Source organism: Mesocricetus auratus, unplaced genomic scaffold (assembly GCF_017639785.1).
Source record: "Mesocricetus auratus isolate SY011 unplaced genomic scaffold, BCM_Maur_2.0 Super-Scaffold_4256, whole genome shotgun sequence".
Taxonomy (NCBI): Eukaryota; Metazoa; Chordata; class Mammalia; order Rodentia; family Cricetidae; genus Mesocricetus; species Mesocricetus auratus.
Window position 1 is genome coordinate 36025694 of NW_024429182.1, and position 17595 is coordinate 36043288.

A 17595-nucleotide genomic window follows, 5' to 3' on the forward strand; every position below is an offset into this window, starting at 1 on the left:
CCTGCCCTGGGGGATGGAGATGTCTTGAAGACTAGAGGAAGGTGATGGATCCCCTGATTCTGGAGTTACAGGCTATGGTGAGCCCCTGGCTTGGGTGCCGGGAAATGAACTCAGGTCCTCTGGAAGAGAAGCAAGCAGCCTGCTCCAACCTCAAGGAGTTTTTCCTATTACTATCTTTTGATAAGTCATAGGAGGAGTGGTGGAACCCAAGCAAGCAAAATAAATATCCTGCAGAGCTATTCAGCTATCTGGAGGACGCATGTTTTTCTAGAAAAGAAAGAAAACACACACACATTCTAGTGGAAACCTTTTATCTTGTGTTTTCGTTATGATTGCAGGATGTGGGGGAAAAGTTACTGTCAAATCCCCAGAGTGTAGTCCAAGGCTCTCAGGTCTTAGATTTGTTTTTCCCCTTGCCCTCTGCCTCCGAGTGTGTGTGTGTGTGTGTGTGTGTGTGTGTGTGTGTGTGTATGTGTGTGTGCCTTTTCTCAGTAATATTGAAAACCTTTGTCTATAGTCTATTAAGGCTGCTTATTTCTACGCCAGGAAGAAAAAAGGTCAAATATGAATACCATTGCACAGGATTTTGTGTGTGTGTGTGTGTGTGTGTGTGTGTGTGTGTGTGTGTTTCCTGAGCCCAATCCTGAGAGAGCAAGGTCAAACAATTTTTCATCAAAAATGAGACTCTGGAGATTTGCCTGTTTATTTTCTACTTTTTTAGCATGTTGTTCTAAGAAACATAGAAGCCAGTGTTAAGGGATCAAATTCATTTGAATTTGTATATAATGTAAGTCATGGAACTTGCTCTTCTCATCACAAATGCTTTCATCCCTGTGGTATGGGAACATGCAAATGCTGAGCCTGACCCCAGTCAGTCCCCGACCTGCCAAGTTGTCTGTGATCGGGATCCAGTAACTGGTACTGGGGGCAGAGCTGCAGTGTGCAATGCAGGCTTTGGAACATTGTCATAGATTGCTTTGTAAGTCTGACTAGTGTTGTCTTAGGGTTTCTCTTGATGTACTTAGTACCATAACCAAAAGCAACTTGAGCAAAGGGCTATATGGCTTTCCTATCCTGGGTCATAGTCCATTGAGGGGAGCCATGGCAGGAACCACTCAAGTCAAGAAATGAAGCAGAGGCAATGGAGAAACACGGCTCACTGGCAACTTGCTCAGTCTGCTTTCTCATACCACCGACGACCACCTGGGAGCCCTGGGGTGGCTCCATCCAAAGCGAGCTGGGTCTTCCAACAACAATTATTAATCAAGAAAATGTCGCATAGACTTGCTTGCAGGCTAACCTTATGGAGGCATTTTCCCAATTAAAATTCCCTCTTCTCAGATGTATTTTGTATTACATGGTAATTTACCATTATGGTTAGTGTTTAACCTTCTGCTTTACTTAATATTACTTTTTTTCTTTTATTAGACAGATACAGGAATGTGTTGATTTTGCTTGTTTTTAAAACTTGTTTATTTTCCATTTTTGGCACAGGCTTTTATGCCTTTCCTTCTGTGCATCTCCTCTACTCTTCAGAACTGAGCCTTAGTGTGGCTGATGGAGTCTGGGGATCGAAGGTGGCTGTGGGGACACTCCAAGGCTGGTACTGGTGCCTAACATCTGGGAATCTCTTCTGTTAAAACCCTACTTACTGTCTGTGTGAGGCTCCAGATATAAATCAATCATAGAACATCTTTATGGCGGTGCTCCAGTGGGAGAAAGGGGAACCAGGCTCATGTTGGTGACCTCATTGCTGAACATGGATGGGTGACCTCTATGTTTGATCAATTGCCAGACAGTATGAGAGATGCGGTGATGCCATGTATTATAAGGGTCAGAGTAGGTGATGACATAGCTTGATATTGAAGGATGAAAGGAATTCTCTTGGTAGGCAAAGCAGTAGAAATATTTGTAAGAAGAAAAAAGCAATATATATAAGGTATGAAATAGCATGACACATTCCAGTGATTATAGTTATGCATTGCCACAGCTAATAATTAGGGAAGGCATGTGAGGTGAGAGAGAAGGTGTTTGGAGGGCCCTATTGAGGACTCAAATAACAAATCCACTAGACCTCCAGAACTCGTATGCTCTATTGATAGAAATGTAAATTAGTCTAGACACTATGGAAATGAGTATGGAGGTTCCTCAAAAAGTAAAAATAGAGCTACCATATAATCCAGCCTTGCTGCTCTTGAACATATTACCCAGAGAAACCTGTCAACCCACCACAGAGACACTTGCACGTCCATGTCTATTGCAGCACAATTTATAGCAGCCAAGGTTTGTAATTAGCATAGGTGTCCATCGATAGATGAATGAGTAAAGAAAATGTGATCTCATAAAGAATGAAATTAGGTCATTTACAGGAAGACAGATGAAATTGAGGAGTATCATTCTGTTAAGCAAAATAAGTGCTTCAGAATGAGTATCATCCTGTTAAGCAAAATAAGTGCTTCAGAATGAGTATCATCCTGTTAAGCAAGTCTGCTTCAGAAAGGCAGTATTGCATCGTGTGTGAAGTTTAGAATATATGCATGCATGTGTGACATGGAACAGAAGCAGGACTTATTTGGGGGAAACAGAAAGGAGTCAGAAAGAAGAGGAAAAGGAAACAGAAGAGATGAACATGGGCATGGTATATGATACAACTGGATGAAATTTCATCATTAAATCTATTACTGTGCACAATTACCTAAAAATAAACAAATACAAGATAAAGGCCACACAGCAGTTGGCCCCCAGCTTCTCTGTGATTTTCTGAACAGGCACAGAGACCCTGCTAACTGCTTGTTTTATTCCCCAGCTTTCTGCCCGCCCTCCATCCTTTCTTCCACATTCTGCCATAACCTCTCAGACTAGGAGATTCCATTTCCCTTGGTCTGAGAGCTGTTGGGAGATCCCTGTGTGACTCATTGAGCCAGCTCGATTTGTGTTGTCCCTTATTCCCTGTGGATTGCTTCCCTGCTTCCAGTCGAAAACTATTCTGTCTGGACTCTCTTTTGAATTGGGCTATATCGAGTCACTGTACAGCAAGCCCTCTAGGAAAAATCCCCATCTCTCTGTCTGATTTTCCTGGTGATGCATTAGCCCCTGGGTGTCAGCCTTCCCTTTGCGATGACCAGTCCCTCACCAGCTTCATCCCGTGATGCATGAACCACATGAAACTCTTCCTGAAAACTAATCATATGCTCCAAACCTGCTGCATCTGGTTCCCACACAGAATCCAAAGGGCCTTTTCCAAATGTGAGCATTTGGTCCCAGGACCTCCCCATCCCCACATTGGTACTCCTTACTGCCTGTGCATGGGGGAATTCAGATTTGTACATAACTGTTCCCCTTTCTTGAAGCATTTCCTAGCCATCCAATTCTGTCAGTGCATTGTGATGGCTATCCACTTCTATCAGTGAAGTTGTTTCAGAGAAAGATGATGACAGACGGTACGTCATAGGTCACTTGCTGACACAATCAGAAAGTAGGAATCCAGTCTCTTCAGGCTTTCACATGGTAGAAAAACCAAGATGGGCATCCGTGTGAAAACTGTTCTTCCGTGGGCTGTGTTGTCTTCCCCAAGCCTGCAGCTCTTCTTGGCTACTGTGGTCCAAACAACATAACCATCAAGTAGCTAGTTGCCCAAATCAGTGCCCTGACTCTTAATGTGTTTTCTTTTCTTCCTCTCTCCACTCTCTCCACACACAGTAAATTGTCATGTCCCATCCAGTCTGTCTCCTAAGTACAACAGGAATCCACCTTATTGGATCTGCCTTAGTGGAAACCATGGGGTATTCATCTGGAACTTCAAAGCCTCTTCACTAATTTTCAGTACCACTAGCTTCCAGCTCACGCCCTCCCCCCCCCCAAGTGTACTGCCTTAGTCTCTTGGCTTACTCTGCCAGACCATGATTTCCTGTCTTCTTTTCTCACCCTCCCTTACTCATGTGAGGACTCCCAAGACACCCCTTCCTCTGAGAAGGCCATGCGGAGCTTCCTCCTCTCCCAACCTTACCTCTTTCATGAGATTTAATACCCTGTTGTTTTCTCACAATCAGATCTGTAAGCCCTAGCCATTGTCCCTGCACTCTTGGTGCTCAGTGGGTAATTAGCAAATGGCTCTTGGAAACTGTGTTTGAACAAAAGAATAGTAAAGAGGATATTGGAACATAAAGAGAGGAAGGCATGGGTGCTGCTCCAAAGAAATGTCTGTGATGACTTCTGTGTCTCCAGCTACTCTTGCAGTCCCACTGAAGGCATCATCCTGTTTTGCTGAAATGCATGCCAAAAATGGCATGGAGAATTTAATAATGCTGATGATTTCCACTTTGAATCACTTGGGACTAGAGCTGCACTGGATGTCCTCACATTGAGTCATTAGTTTAGCAGAAGTGTTTTTATATTTCGGTGGTTTTTTTCCCCCATGGAAGCCATGTTGTAATGACCGTCAGACCTTTATCTGACATTGACCCCTGCCTCTTTTAGGTATAAGTCTTCTCTTTCCCTGGGAGAGGTTCTAAAGCCTCTTAATTGTAGCACAAAACCCTCTAATAAACAGTCCTTTTTTTTCCTCATGCAGATGTTATCTGCCTCAAAATTAAAATGGAAGCGAGGTAGACTAGCATGATTAATAAACAGATTCATATCTGAATTTTACATCCAAATGACAGATTGCCCTCTGGGTTATATCTGACACAGCGAAGAGTTATGGCCGTTTATTTAAAGGATATGTGGAGGGGACGGGAAGAGGTGAAATACTTCGAAATGGGTGTTACTTAAGAGGCCATGGTGCTGCTCACATTTGTCAGTGAACAGGCTTGCTTATAATGCAAGATTTATACACGTGCCTGCTGCTGGGCACTTCATTTAAGATCGAATGGGAAGGGGAGAAGATATGGCCCACTGGCTGCGAAATCTGCCTGTCTGCAATGCAGATTCAGTCTTCCCCTTCCCGCGTGCCTGTGTGAATACTGTTTCCTGTGCCGTGTGAATACTGTTCTAGCTTCAGGACCCAGGGCCTGCCCGGATGGCTCAGTGGGTAAAGTACTTGCTGTGCAAGTGAGAAGGCCTGAGTTTGAATCCCCATGAGCCAAACTCCAAATGCCTCAGAGGCCCTTGTTCCTTCCTGTCTGCAGTCATGTCACCTCACTCCCTGCTGCTCCCAGGGCAAAGCACAAAAAATGATTTCGTAATTGAAATTTTATGTGTGAATTTTGGAAGGGCAATTATGAATTGTCTTGTGCTTGTTTTTAATTTATGGGAATTATTTTTTTCTCTGTTGTAATTTAGCTATGAAAATACATTTAATAAACTTGACAAATTAGTACATCTTGCAATATTTTGGGAGCACTCTAGGGAAAGTGACAGGATGACAAAGTCTATTACTGGGAACTTGTGTTTATAACCTAAATATTTCTTAATACTTCAAGTGGGAGTCATATTAGAGACAGCTTGGATAATTAATGGCCTAAATGAGTCATTCTACATTTATTATCATTCCTTGTTAAGCAGCAAAGTTATTAATTTTTCAGTAGCGCAAACTCGATTTTCTTTTCTCCCACAAATCACTGTTATCATAAATATTAATAGGCCCTGAGAATTTAATGAAACCGGTTTCTACTGGAACATTTTGATGAGCAAAGTGAGCCGCCCCAGTGTATGGCAAGTTCTTGGTTTATGTACTGGATGCTTGTGTGTCTGGCCATTTCTGAGTAGGTTGCATTATGGCTTATTTCATGTTAATTTGGCATTAAGATTAGTGCTTACCCTCCAGGTGTATGTCCTATTAATTTTTTTTAGTGTAATTTAGACAGATTTATAGGTGGATTGTTTTTGCTTCTGGTTTTTGTTGTTGTTATTTCCGTATCTATTTGTTTTGGGTTTGGGGCATAGTTGCTTTCTACATACCACACGATAGTGTCAAATTCATGGTCCTCCTGCCTCAGCCCTGTCTTGTTGTCAAAGATAACCTGAAAAAGAAAGGACAGGCGAATTCTTTTTCCACATAGATCTTTGCAAGCACTGTAGTGCCTCATGATATTGAATTTGCTCCACTATTTTAAATTACATTGGGGTTTTGCTATCTACAATATTAGTTACTGTCATGCTGTAAAATGTAAAAAGAAATCAAATTTGGAGTCGTGGGACAAATAGATGAATAAAACTAACTCTAAATGAAAGATAGTTTGTGCTGGGAGGAATCCCTTGAGTCTGTGGGAAACAGTGGCATAGTGTCTTCCGCTCTCTAGCCTGAGCTAGAGGGAGCTGGAGACACCTAGCCAAACCAGGCACCTAGTGAGAACATCAGCAAACAGACAAGAACAGAGTGTATTGGCAAGGACTCTAAATGTTTCCACCTGTAAAGTTTTTTTTCTCATTTTTTATGGTGTCACTTGCAACAGTTGGGGACAGTCATATACAAATCACATACACCCTTCACCCCATGTCCCCCAAAGGTAGCATTTTATATGACTTCAGCACAATATCACTGCCAGGAAATAGACTTGAATGTGATCTCCTGGTATGCTTCAAGACTTCTTAACTTTTCCAGTTTTGCGTGAGCATATGTGTGCTGGGGGTGGCTTCTATGCAGTTATGTACTAAGTAGATTTACATATCCGCCCACCAGGGCCAAGTACAGAGCAGCTCCTTCTCAAGGGTTCCCAAGCCTCCCTTTCCTAACCCCAGCCACCTCCCCCTTCATAGTCCTTCCCTAATCTCAGGCAACTGTGGATGTTTTTCATGTCCGTAATTTGACATTTCAAGAATATTGTATCCAGAGCTGAGTATGGTGATACACAACTGTAGTCCCAGTACTGGGGAGGTAGAGGCAGGAATTCAAGGCTAGCCTGGGCTAAAACAAAAACTACCAAAAAATGCTATATACAACATGAAGCTGTGCGGGCTAGTTTTTTCACTCATTATAATGCCCTTAAGATCATTCCCATCAGATCCTTTATCAACAGTTTGCTTGTTTTTGCTGTCGAGTGGTATTTTATGATTATGAATATGCTAACTTAATATTAACTTGCTAAAAATATGGGGATGGGGAAGGGTTAGGGGTTTTTTTGTCTGTTTGTTTGTTTGATTGGTTGGTTGGTTTGGTTTGGTTTTTTGGTTTGTTTTTGTTTTTGTTTTTGTTTTTTGAGACAGAGTTTCTCTATAAGACAGGGTTTTTCTGGTTGTCCTGAAACTCACTCTGTAGACCAGGCTATTCTCAAACTTATAGAGATCCATCTGCCTCTACCACCTGAGTGCTGGGATTAAAGGAGTGTGCCACCACCACCCAGCTAAGGGGTTAATTTTTGAATGGTTCAAGTAAGCTACCGTGAAAATTTTTGCCCTGATTTTTACCTGATCCAAAATTTCCTTCCTTTGGGATGAGTGCTTGAGTGTTGTTACCATATTATATGACAAAACATGTTTTCTTTTATAAAAAGCTGGTGCCCCCTTTTCCTACATCGCTGCCTATTCTCCCTTCTCACAAGCTGGAGTGAATGATCTGTGTTCTTATCCCCATCAGTGTTTACTAATGGCACTTCCTCATTTAGTTTTGGTCATTCTATCGGTGTACTGACTGGCCTCTTGTTGAAACCTCACCTGAGTTTGCACTCCAGGAAAGCAAAGGCTGAGGCCAGCAGAGAAGCATCTGAAGAGTGTTGGAGAGAGCTGAAAGGGGATATGAAAAAAATCCACAGTTCAGCCCAGAAGCTGATAACAGGCCTGTGGGTGCTGATGCAAGGAAGCTTAAGGCTCTGGGATTTCAGGTGTGTGTTTCTCACAATAAGCATGTCCATGATGCTAAATTCTCCTTAGTGCTTCATCCAAAACCATTCTGTAGTCATCACTGCAGACATTCTGTAGTCCCCATTGCCCAGTGATTACTGCTCTGACTTTAATGTCTGCACTAGGCTCTAATTTCTGTAAGAACAGAAACCAAGTGACTTTAGTTCCCCATCCACAGCCTGCTGGACAACTCCCTTCAGTGTCACCTTCTGAGGAAGCCTAGCACTAACAAGAGCAAAAGTTTTGGACACAGTGGATCTTACCTAAGCATTAAGGTAATAAAAAGCAGATTTTGGCAATAGTCCACTCATGACTTGTCCTGAAAGGGAACCAGAGTCAGTTGTGTTGCCCTTACACATTTGTTGGCTGTTGTATTGTATATACTATAACTGAAATTGTATTGCTCCTTTGACTGGCATGTGCAAATGGCTAGTAAGCTGCAGCTGTGTTGATGTCTCATTCTCCTCGGCCACTGATTTAGATGATGATTAATTCTCCCATTTAAAACTGTCTACACATTACAGTTGTTCATGAGCCTTGCAAGGGGCTGATGTTTGTCCCAGTTTTTGCCAATTGCTGCAGGTTAGCTGCAGTACATGTGACTGGTTGGAAAGAGTCTCCTGCTGATAGTAACAGGAGGGACAGATGGTCAACGTGGGATGGTGACAGGGTAACTGTAAAAAAAAATGTATTATTTGGTGTTGCTCATTCCCAACTTACTACCGAGCAAAAGATCCCTCAGTGTAAGCCAGACACATAATTCTCAGTATTTTGCAAAATCAGTTATCCCAATTTTGGAAGAAAAAATGTTCTATCTTTGATATAACCTATAGATACCAAAGTAGTTTAAGCCACTTAAAATACATAGTGTCTACTATGAATTCATCAAATATATGTACAATACATGATTGTGGACCATACATATTTCCCAGGCTCAGCTCCTCCATAGACTGCCTCAGTTAACACTGATTGTGGACCTGCTTTGAATTAGGCAGTGCTCGCTCTTAGAGGCAGAGCTATCCTTACATTAACACTAGCAAGTGGCACAGGCACTTTCTTGACAGATGGAGACTGCATAGGATTAAGCTTCCTGGGTCTGCTGAACTTACAGGGCCTCATACCCAGGTCCCTCTGAGTCTGATCCCATGGTCCTCCATCACTGGAATGAAAACCGTATGTCATAACCCAACTATAGTTATGAAAGGATAGAAGGCCACTATGGGAGTCCTCAGACTCTGATGATGAGCTGCCGGGGTAGGTTCTGGAGGAATCTGGAAAAGGCTTTGCCAAAGTAGACAGTTTGAAACAAGACAATTGGATTTTCACTTTCCAGGAGGGGGAAGGGAAGGGAGGGGGTAGTGGTAAGCGATGGATCTCAAGGAAGATAAGTAGTCCAAACATTTCATTCTTAAAGTTCAATGACAACCATAATGAAGCCTGTTGACACTTGCCAACTCTTACAACATGTGCGACTAGGAAATCCTACGAACATTAAAACAAGAGCTCTTTCTGAGATGTGAGATTGTTACAGGGAACAGCTGGGGACTAGATCCATGGCAGTGACTCCTGGGTGAGCAACTGTTGAAAATTCTCATTAGTTACACTAACTGCAGGGTTATCATAGCACTAATTTTTATAACCCTCCCTTTCATTCAAATGGAAACCAAAAAAAATCTATAGAAAGAGCAGAAAAGGGAAACTGGGAGGTTGTGGACCCAGCCAGGCCTGAGAAATAATTTCCTTGTCTTAACGTCTGAAGATCGGAAATGTGTACTGATTTCTGCTGTGGTTGTTGCCATCGTCATCTTCGTCGTATTTGTTGCTACTTGTGATTTTAAATAGCATGTCACCGAGAAATTTAAGTGAGACTGAGGCAGGTTCAAGGTCAACCTGAACCAGGTAAACTCTGTTTCAAAGCAACCATATATATGAAAGATACATATATGTTGCTGTACACATAGATATACATGTATGCATAGAAAACCTTGGGTGATAGGTGATTGTTTCTAAAGTATAGAGCATAAATCTGTCACTTCAAGTTTTTAAGTGAAAGTCGCCTTTGTGCTGGTCAGTACTGCATAGTCCGGAGTTCTGGATGACTGTGGTGCCAGCCTATAACTAAACTAAGGATTTAATATTTAATCCATTCTGATTTACTAGCTAAAATTATATGTCTGTATTTTCTCTTTATTACATTAGCAAAGAACTCTCTGAGCTTTATTGAGGAAATTAAGTTAAGTGAAAAAGACAGCATTCTGCTCTAACTGGACTTGCACGTATACACAGTCTAGTGCTATACTCTGAGGGGCTGACTTTTCCAGCAGTAACAGGTCACTGGATCCATTTTTCTTCAAATCAGTTCATTCCAGGGATGGCTATTTGCATAAAACCTCCAGGATACCATTTTTAATTAACTTATCTTATTGGATTACTACAAATATTTTGTATCAGTTAGTAACCCCTTATTTAGTTACTATATATAGACCAGCTAGAGAAATTACCCAGGGGCCTTATGAATCTCTTGTCCAGCTCCACATTTTAGTGTTTGTTTGGTCTTTGGACAAAGAATGAGCAGTTGAGAGGAGCAGAGAGCACAAGCCAGCCTCCTGCCTGGCCCACTGTGGTTTCTGCCCCTGTTTCTGATCTGTTTCTCATAGGTCCCATCACCAGCCCGTCAGATTCTCAGGCAGAGGCCAACTATCTAACCAAATATCAAAATGCATTTCTTCTAAGCATTTGGAAGAACATACATAAAAACAGGCAAAATGCTACAATTGATATACATGTATGTACATATATGCATAAGTACACATACACACATGTGTATATTTATACCTGTATGTATATGCATATATGTCCCATGTCCATTTTCAACTCAAAGCCAATCTTGCACTTTCTTTTTTTTGTTCTTCCTTCCTTCCTTTCTTTCTATACAATTTTTATTGATATGTGTTTCAGTTTCCTAATATTAAGGATCCCTTTTTAAATTAAAGAAAACAAGGTCATGAATTTGAGGAAGTACAAGGGAGAGAGACATGGAAGGGATTTGGTGAAGGGGAGGGGGATGGTATAATTGTATTTTAATTTCAAAAAATAAAATACCCAATATATTGTATCCTACATTTAAATTCATATTAAATGTTAAATGTTATATTAAAATAATTCTAGCCATAAAATAGGCAGTATCCAAATTTCTAATTTTTTCTGAATCCTTTTTAATTCTATGTATTACACAATTCAGCCTCCATCTTAGAGCCAGTCTCAAATGTTCTTGAGTAATTAAAGAGTCCGTTCTTAACGGAGCCTATGACAGGCTTCCCAAAGAGCAATGTAATGGGCTTCCCGGCCTACAACCCAGCCTCATTTACAGCAAAACAACCTCTCTTTTATCGGCCATTTCGTTGTGTGCACACTAAACAGTAAATGACAGTGTCTGCAAATATCATCTTAGTTTTCCCTTTGAACGGAGTACAAAATGCCCGTAATGTAAGTAGCTTTGAAAACACAGGGAGCTTTTAGGTTCGTTTTCCTGACAACACAGCATATAAGCACAGTAAATGTTTTCAGTGCTGGAATTTTTGCAGAGGCCTCGTAATCATGATACCAAGCTCAGAAACGTATTAGATAGATATGCTTTGTTGTTGAGTTTTTTTATTTGTATGTAGACATGGACCAATATGACCAATGCACAGTCCATCTACCACAGGAAGCACAGAATAGAACAAGCCTTTGGTGAGCCCAGTATCTTCTTTATGATATGAAAACTGAAAGTATAACCTGGTCTAGAGCTTTTAGCACAGAGGTACACTTAAAATGTTTGGGACTTAAAGAGAACACCTGTTCCCAATCGTTTGTGCTGTAGTAATGTAGTTTTCATGGAATTGCCATATGAGTTAGGAATGTAAAAATCCCCTCTGAGTTGAAAAACTAAAAAGTCTGTAGAAGAAGTAGCATGACTAAAAACATGAGGACTTACATCCTCTGGGCACCCTTGGGAGTAACTTAGGAATTTAAGTAGCCAGGAGGTGAATCTAGGCTGGTGTCAAACAAGGAGACACAGACTGCAGCCTTGATAGTAAAGACCTTGGATGTGAAATTGAGGCCTCACCACCACACAAAGGCAGGTCAGGAGGCTCTTAGTAGGGATGTGATGTGACCTAGTCAGGCAAAGGGGTCACTGAACAGATCCAAATGGGATGTTGGAATGGAGTGATTAGAGAAGGGGAGTGTTTTGATAACACCAGCTGCAGAACTGGGCAGCTAATGAAAGGAAAGGGGTCCTTGGAGTCTAAAATTTACATTGCAGTGATTTCAAATAAAAGAGGGAAGCCAGGGGAAAGAATTGGTTTGGAACAAAACAAGAGTTTAGAGTTACAATGTGGACTGTTTAGAAACCTCAGAATACCCAGAGGCCACTGGGAGTATACAGGAATGAGAACAAGCCAAAGGTAACAATTCAGGAACTTCTATAGGATGGTGGTAGCTAAGCCAGACCGCAGAGTTACACACACGTAATCTAGTGCTGCACTCTGAGGGGCTGACATAAGCAGGTCATCTTCGTCACGTGCCCACTGCTCTGCTGCCCCACCCCCTTCCAAGTGTCATGGTCTCTTACCAAGACTGTTGACGCACTCCCCGGTCTTCCCAGGTGTGTTCCGACTAAATTCCTGACTTTAAATGGTTCTGGAGTGAGAAGGGAACATCACCTTTTAAAGCCTTGCCACATTGACTTGATTCGAGTTTTCTGTAGCTCTGACTATGATTCCTGTGTCCTTTCGGTGAGGGGGAAAAGCATGGCTCCAGCGAGATGGAAGGGCCCCTGTGTTTTTATGAGATGGAAGAGCCCCTCTGTTTTTATGAGATGGAAGAGCCCCTCTGTTTTTATGAGATGGAAGGGCCCCTGTGTTTTTATGGTAGCGTGTGCTTCGAATAGTAGCTGTACACATACAGAGGCACCAGCCACAGTGACTGAGGCAGACTCTCTGGAAACAAGTGTGCACCTGCCTGATGAACTGGAGTGGGGTCATAGGCATTGCTTACTCTTGTGCTTCTGGCAGATAAGTCAGTTCCTTTAATGAGTTGACTGGGAGAATAAGAATATAAATGTTGGGCCCATAATTTATCTTAATCCCAAAACCATAATTAAAAGCCCACCGCTTTTAAAGAAATCAGGACTTCCCCCACCACCACCAAAAAAAAAAAAAAAAAACCCACAACCATGAGCAGACTGGAATGCATCTGTATTTTGTTGGCTTTTCAATGAATTTTTGTTTTCAGAATTGGAACTCCAGAGGTGTTTGCTTCTAGTGAGTGGTATGTGTGTTTTCTCAAACTAGTACAAGGAATGGCTCGCAATGAAATTATCATAATGAATCTAGATAGCAATTAATTGAGTGGTTACTTTAGATGAGGAATTTTCCTAAGCTCTTCATCAGGATTGCCATATTTAATTTTCACAAGCACCATATTTAATAGGCAATATTGTTACAACAATTTTATTTATAAGGATACCCACCTAGGGTCACGGGGCTTATGCTCTTTAACCCCAAGTCCTTATCCACCAATGTCTCTAAGAAAGGAAGCCCTAGTTTTGATGAATATGAGCAGAAAATTCATTCTTCTGTCCATGGCAACGACAAATCAAGTGGTCTTGGGCTGTCCCAAGCCATCATTTCTACACGGTAGAGAAATAGGGCTGAGGCTCCTCCTCTTTGTTTCTGTGTGAACGACATCGGCTGCCATTAGTGTTTCTCTTCAGAGGCTGAGCCAACGGCACGCTGACACAAAGCAGTCTTGTTTTCCATGGTGTCCACAGCTTTGCAAGGCTGCAGGGACATGCCTCCGTGGAGAACTGACTGATGGCGCTGCCGCTTGAGCCCTAGGCCAGTGATCAGCAGCTGTACCCATCTCCCCAATTTCCTCCTCCCGTACTGACGTCACTCCTACTTCAGTTAGTTGCGGGGAGCTGGCTTTGCATGGCTATCAAGTCATACACAGATCTCTAGAAATATAATATGTCCCAGGCCTCTCAAATAATATGATTCTACTCTCAATTATTATCTGTCTCTACTCTAAAAATACAATTTTAGCATATCAAAAGATGAAGAATATTCACAAGGCTTTGTTTCATTCCTAATGCTATTTAAAAACCAGTTGAAGGGTAAATTCTGAAACTTGTTTACAGCCCATTATATGTTCATCATTAATGGCAAAGATGACTGGGACCCAGGAACGAGCATATTTCAAAGACTACACATGCTCTACTTCATGAAGCCTTTCTCACTTGGCCTTCCTGATGTGGCATCCACAAGTATCTTCCCTCCCATCCAACCTCCTTTCAAATAGCCTGGATATCTGCTCTAAAAACACTTAGGCTCAAGGGAAATGAGAAGCATGAAGACTTCTGGGATTTTGATCCTACTTTGGCCAAGGACCAGAGTCTTCCTCATGAATCTGTCACTGATGCTCTGCCTGTGACTGAACGGGTTTTCATTTTTGAGCAGCTTTTTATGGAAAATGGCAGGTAATACAACAGTCTGTGGTCTGGACAACTCACACACGCTGGTAAAAAGAATAGTCACACAAGAAAAGATCTCATTTTCAGACATGCCTCCTGAACAGGCACTTCCTGTCTAAGGCTGGTCCAGGTGTGCAAGTCCCCTGCACTCTAAAACAGCCTGAGGGATGGTCGCCTGTGTCCTGTCCCTTTCCCTTCGCAGCTCTGCTCTCTCTGCTGTCTGGTTGCACTGAACCGTTTTTGATTCCTTCACCGCCCTGCTGTCTACAGAGTGTATAATGAAACATTAAGTCCTGTTGTTCGTCGAGATCACATATATTAAAAACACCTGCTACAGGGAAACAATTGGCAATGCTGAGAGATAGGCTTTGAAAAAACGGTCATCACTAAACTCAAGCTTCAGATGTGGAGCATGGAATCCAGGCAAAAGCTGAGTTCCTGCTGGGGTGTTTGCCCCCGTGGGACTGGGTTTCTCAGTTCCTGTGCTGAGTAGGAGTGTGAACGCCAGTCAGTGTTCATCTCGTGGATCTGTCACTGATGTGCTGCCTGTGACCAAACAGGTTCTTTTACCTTCTGTCTCCATGGTTTTCATCTGTGTAACAGAGACAGCGGTAATACCAGCTGGTAGGCTTGGCGTGATGGTTGAATCCAAGCGAGGCACTTGGCACCTGGTATGTGGAAAGTGTTCAATAAATGCTCGGAGTGAATCATTCGTGGAAGGAAGAGCTGCTTCCTATAGATTTGCATAAAATTTTCGTTTTCCCCACCACCAGGGCAGTACTTCCTGCTAGTAGCCTAATAATGGCTAAGAGGGCTTTGTGTTTGGCGTTGTGCCTCTCTGTGGACAAGTGCAGGTGTGGCATGTCTGCTGACCCCAAGCTCTTGGACTCACAGGCTCTTTGAGTTGACTGACCATCCAGGTCTTTTCCTTCCTCAGGTGCTGGAAAGCTTCAAGATCATGGACTATAGCCTCTTGCTGGGCATCCACATCTTGGACCATTCCCTTAAAGACAAAGAAGAGGAGCCCTTACAAAATGTGCCCGATGCAAAGCGGCTTGGGATGCAGAAAGTCCTCTACTCCACAGCCATGGAATCCATCCAGGGTCCAGGCAAGTCTGCAGATGGAATCATTGCAGAGAATCCAGACACGTAAGTGCACCATCCTGGTTTCGGGTACCCTAGTCAATGGGTAGTTGCATGCAATCACCTCCCCCGAGGGACAGTGCTCTGGGAATAGATTCCTGGTTGGCAGTCAATGGCTTAAACCAACTTTATTTCTCTTTATCTCTAGACAACTAGATGAGTGGCAGTTTCTCAAGTTTCTGTCTTTCACCCACATGGTTTCTGGTTTTAGATAGTTCCTTTTTATTTTATTTTATTTTAACAATGACTGAAAAAACGTTTTCCCTTCATTTATTACACATTCAAAACATCTACCAGAAGAGGGATGAATGAACGCTGGACTTGAATAAATATGAATACATGTTTATTCATGTTCATTTATTTGGTAGACATACTTCAGAGCTTTCAGTCTGCATAAGGGGATTCTGTTGGTCTCACCTCTGTACCCTGGCAGATATCTCTCTCAGCCAGACGAGTTGGTAACTGTGGACTTCATTTGCATATGTAAAGTGTACATTTGACAATAGAAATCATTACAACCACAGGAGGTTGTTGAAATGATTGACTCATCACATGTGAACTTGCTGAGCAAGGAGACAGAGGAAATCACTTCCCAAGCCTTCATCATCTGCCTTCTAGGAGTCTCTGGCAATGACTAAGCCAGGTGCACATTTGTCTCTCATAAAGGAAACTAACACATGGTCAGCCTTCGTTCAAATCCTTGCTTGTAATTCTGTCTAAATAGTTGACAATCCACTGAACAAATTATTCTATGTCCATATTGTAAAATGTCACAGAGCTATTAATCACATTGCCATTGTTGTGAGGAAAGAGTCCTCATTAACAAATGTAATGCTTAAATTACAAAACTACTCAATCCAATAATTTCTTCAGATTAATCCATATGTACATATATACATGCATATACACATACCCTGCAAAAACATATCTCAGGAGTTAAATTCATAATTTTTCTTCTATATGCTTTCGTATGTTTTAGGGGAGCATGGTTGATTGGTTAGGTTTTTTTTTGAGATACAGTCTTTTTATTATGGGCTCTGGCTATCTTGGAACTCACTATGTAGACCAGGCTGGCCTCAAACACACAGAGATCCCCTTGCCTCTGTCTTCGGAATACTGGCATTAAAGGTGTGTTCTACCACAACAGACCTCTGCTGGAGTCCAGCTCCAGATGAGGGCAGGGTCTGAAGATGGGAGTATGCAACAGTGCTGACGGGGGAATCAGACATGGAGCATGTCTTAGTTTCATTTCAGGAGAGAAGGACAGAGAAGAACCACATCCTCTGCAGAGATACAGGTCCCAGCAGGGGATGTGAGGAGTAGGTGAGGGAAGGAAAAGAGCCCTGCCACAGTGGTCAGGAAAATCTTGCTACCTGACTGACTAGCAGTAAGTGGGGATACATTCATGTTGTTCCAAAACACAGACCATATAATTTTTGTTTTTGGACATGTGTTTAACATTTTCTCTTATTCATCTTTTAGTCATCATTAGTAAACTATGACAGAACAGAGTTACCATTTCCAATCATTTTCCTTTAAGTTTTGGCATCACTGATAAACAGTTTTTTTATAACCATCTTTACTCATCAACACCATAACCCAATTTTTTAAAGTTTATTTATTTTTATGTGCATTGGTGTTTTGCCAGCATGAATGTCTCTATGAAGATGTCAAGTCCTCTAGAACTGGAATTACTGCCATGTAGGTGCTGGGAATTGAACCCAGGTCCTCTGGAAGAGCAACCAGTGCTCTTAACCTCTGAGCCACCTCTCCAGCCCCCTATAACCCAATTTTTAAGAATCTAGAGGCATATGACAGCCTGTTCTCAGGCTGGTAGCTTTTGTGGGTACAAGGACAGTAGACCAAAACAATCTTCAAGCCATCCCGGGCATACTGCCATGTCCCAAGCAGTGTATTATTAACTCTTAATGATCAGAGTGTCCAAGATACATCCTCACTCCAAAGCTGCTGCAGTTATTATTCAAATTCTGGCATAGCACAATGTTCACATTTTATATATTTACAGAATATTTTTATCATCTGTCTACATCATTCTTTGCCCATCAGTATAAGCCTCTGTATAGGACAGAGGTAACTTCAGCTAATCTAATTTTGTTGCTGTATATGCCACATAATCACCCTAGTGTATAGTGGAAAGA

The 17595-nt window shown here is 42.0% G+C and overlaps 1 protein-coding gene across 4 annotated transcripts in view; it reads left to right on the forward strand.

Annotated features, from left to right (window-relative positions):
- The window catches only part of Pip5k1b (phosphatidylinositol-4-phosphate 5-kinase type 1 beta), a 265421-nt gene that overhangs the window by 175863 nt on the left and 71963 nt on the right, over window positions 1–17595 (forward strand). For all 4 annotated transcript variants that reach the window (XM_040746216.1, XM_040746229.1, XM_040746219.1 and 1 more), the window contains exon 8: window positions 15231–15442. In XM_040746216.1, coding sequence (XP_040602150.1) covers window positions 15231–15442 — 212 coding nt within the window. The remainder of the gene's footprint in view (window positions 1–15230; window positions 15443–17595) is intronic.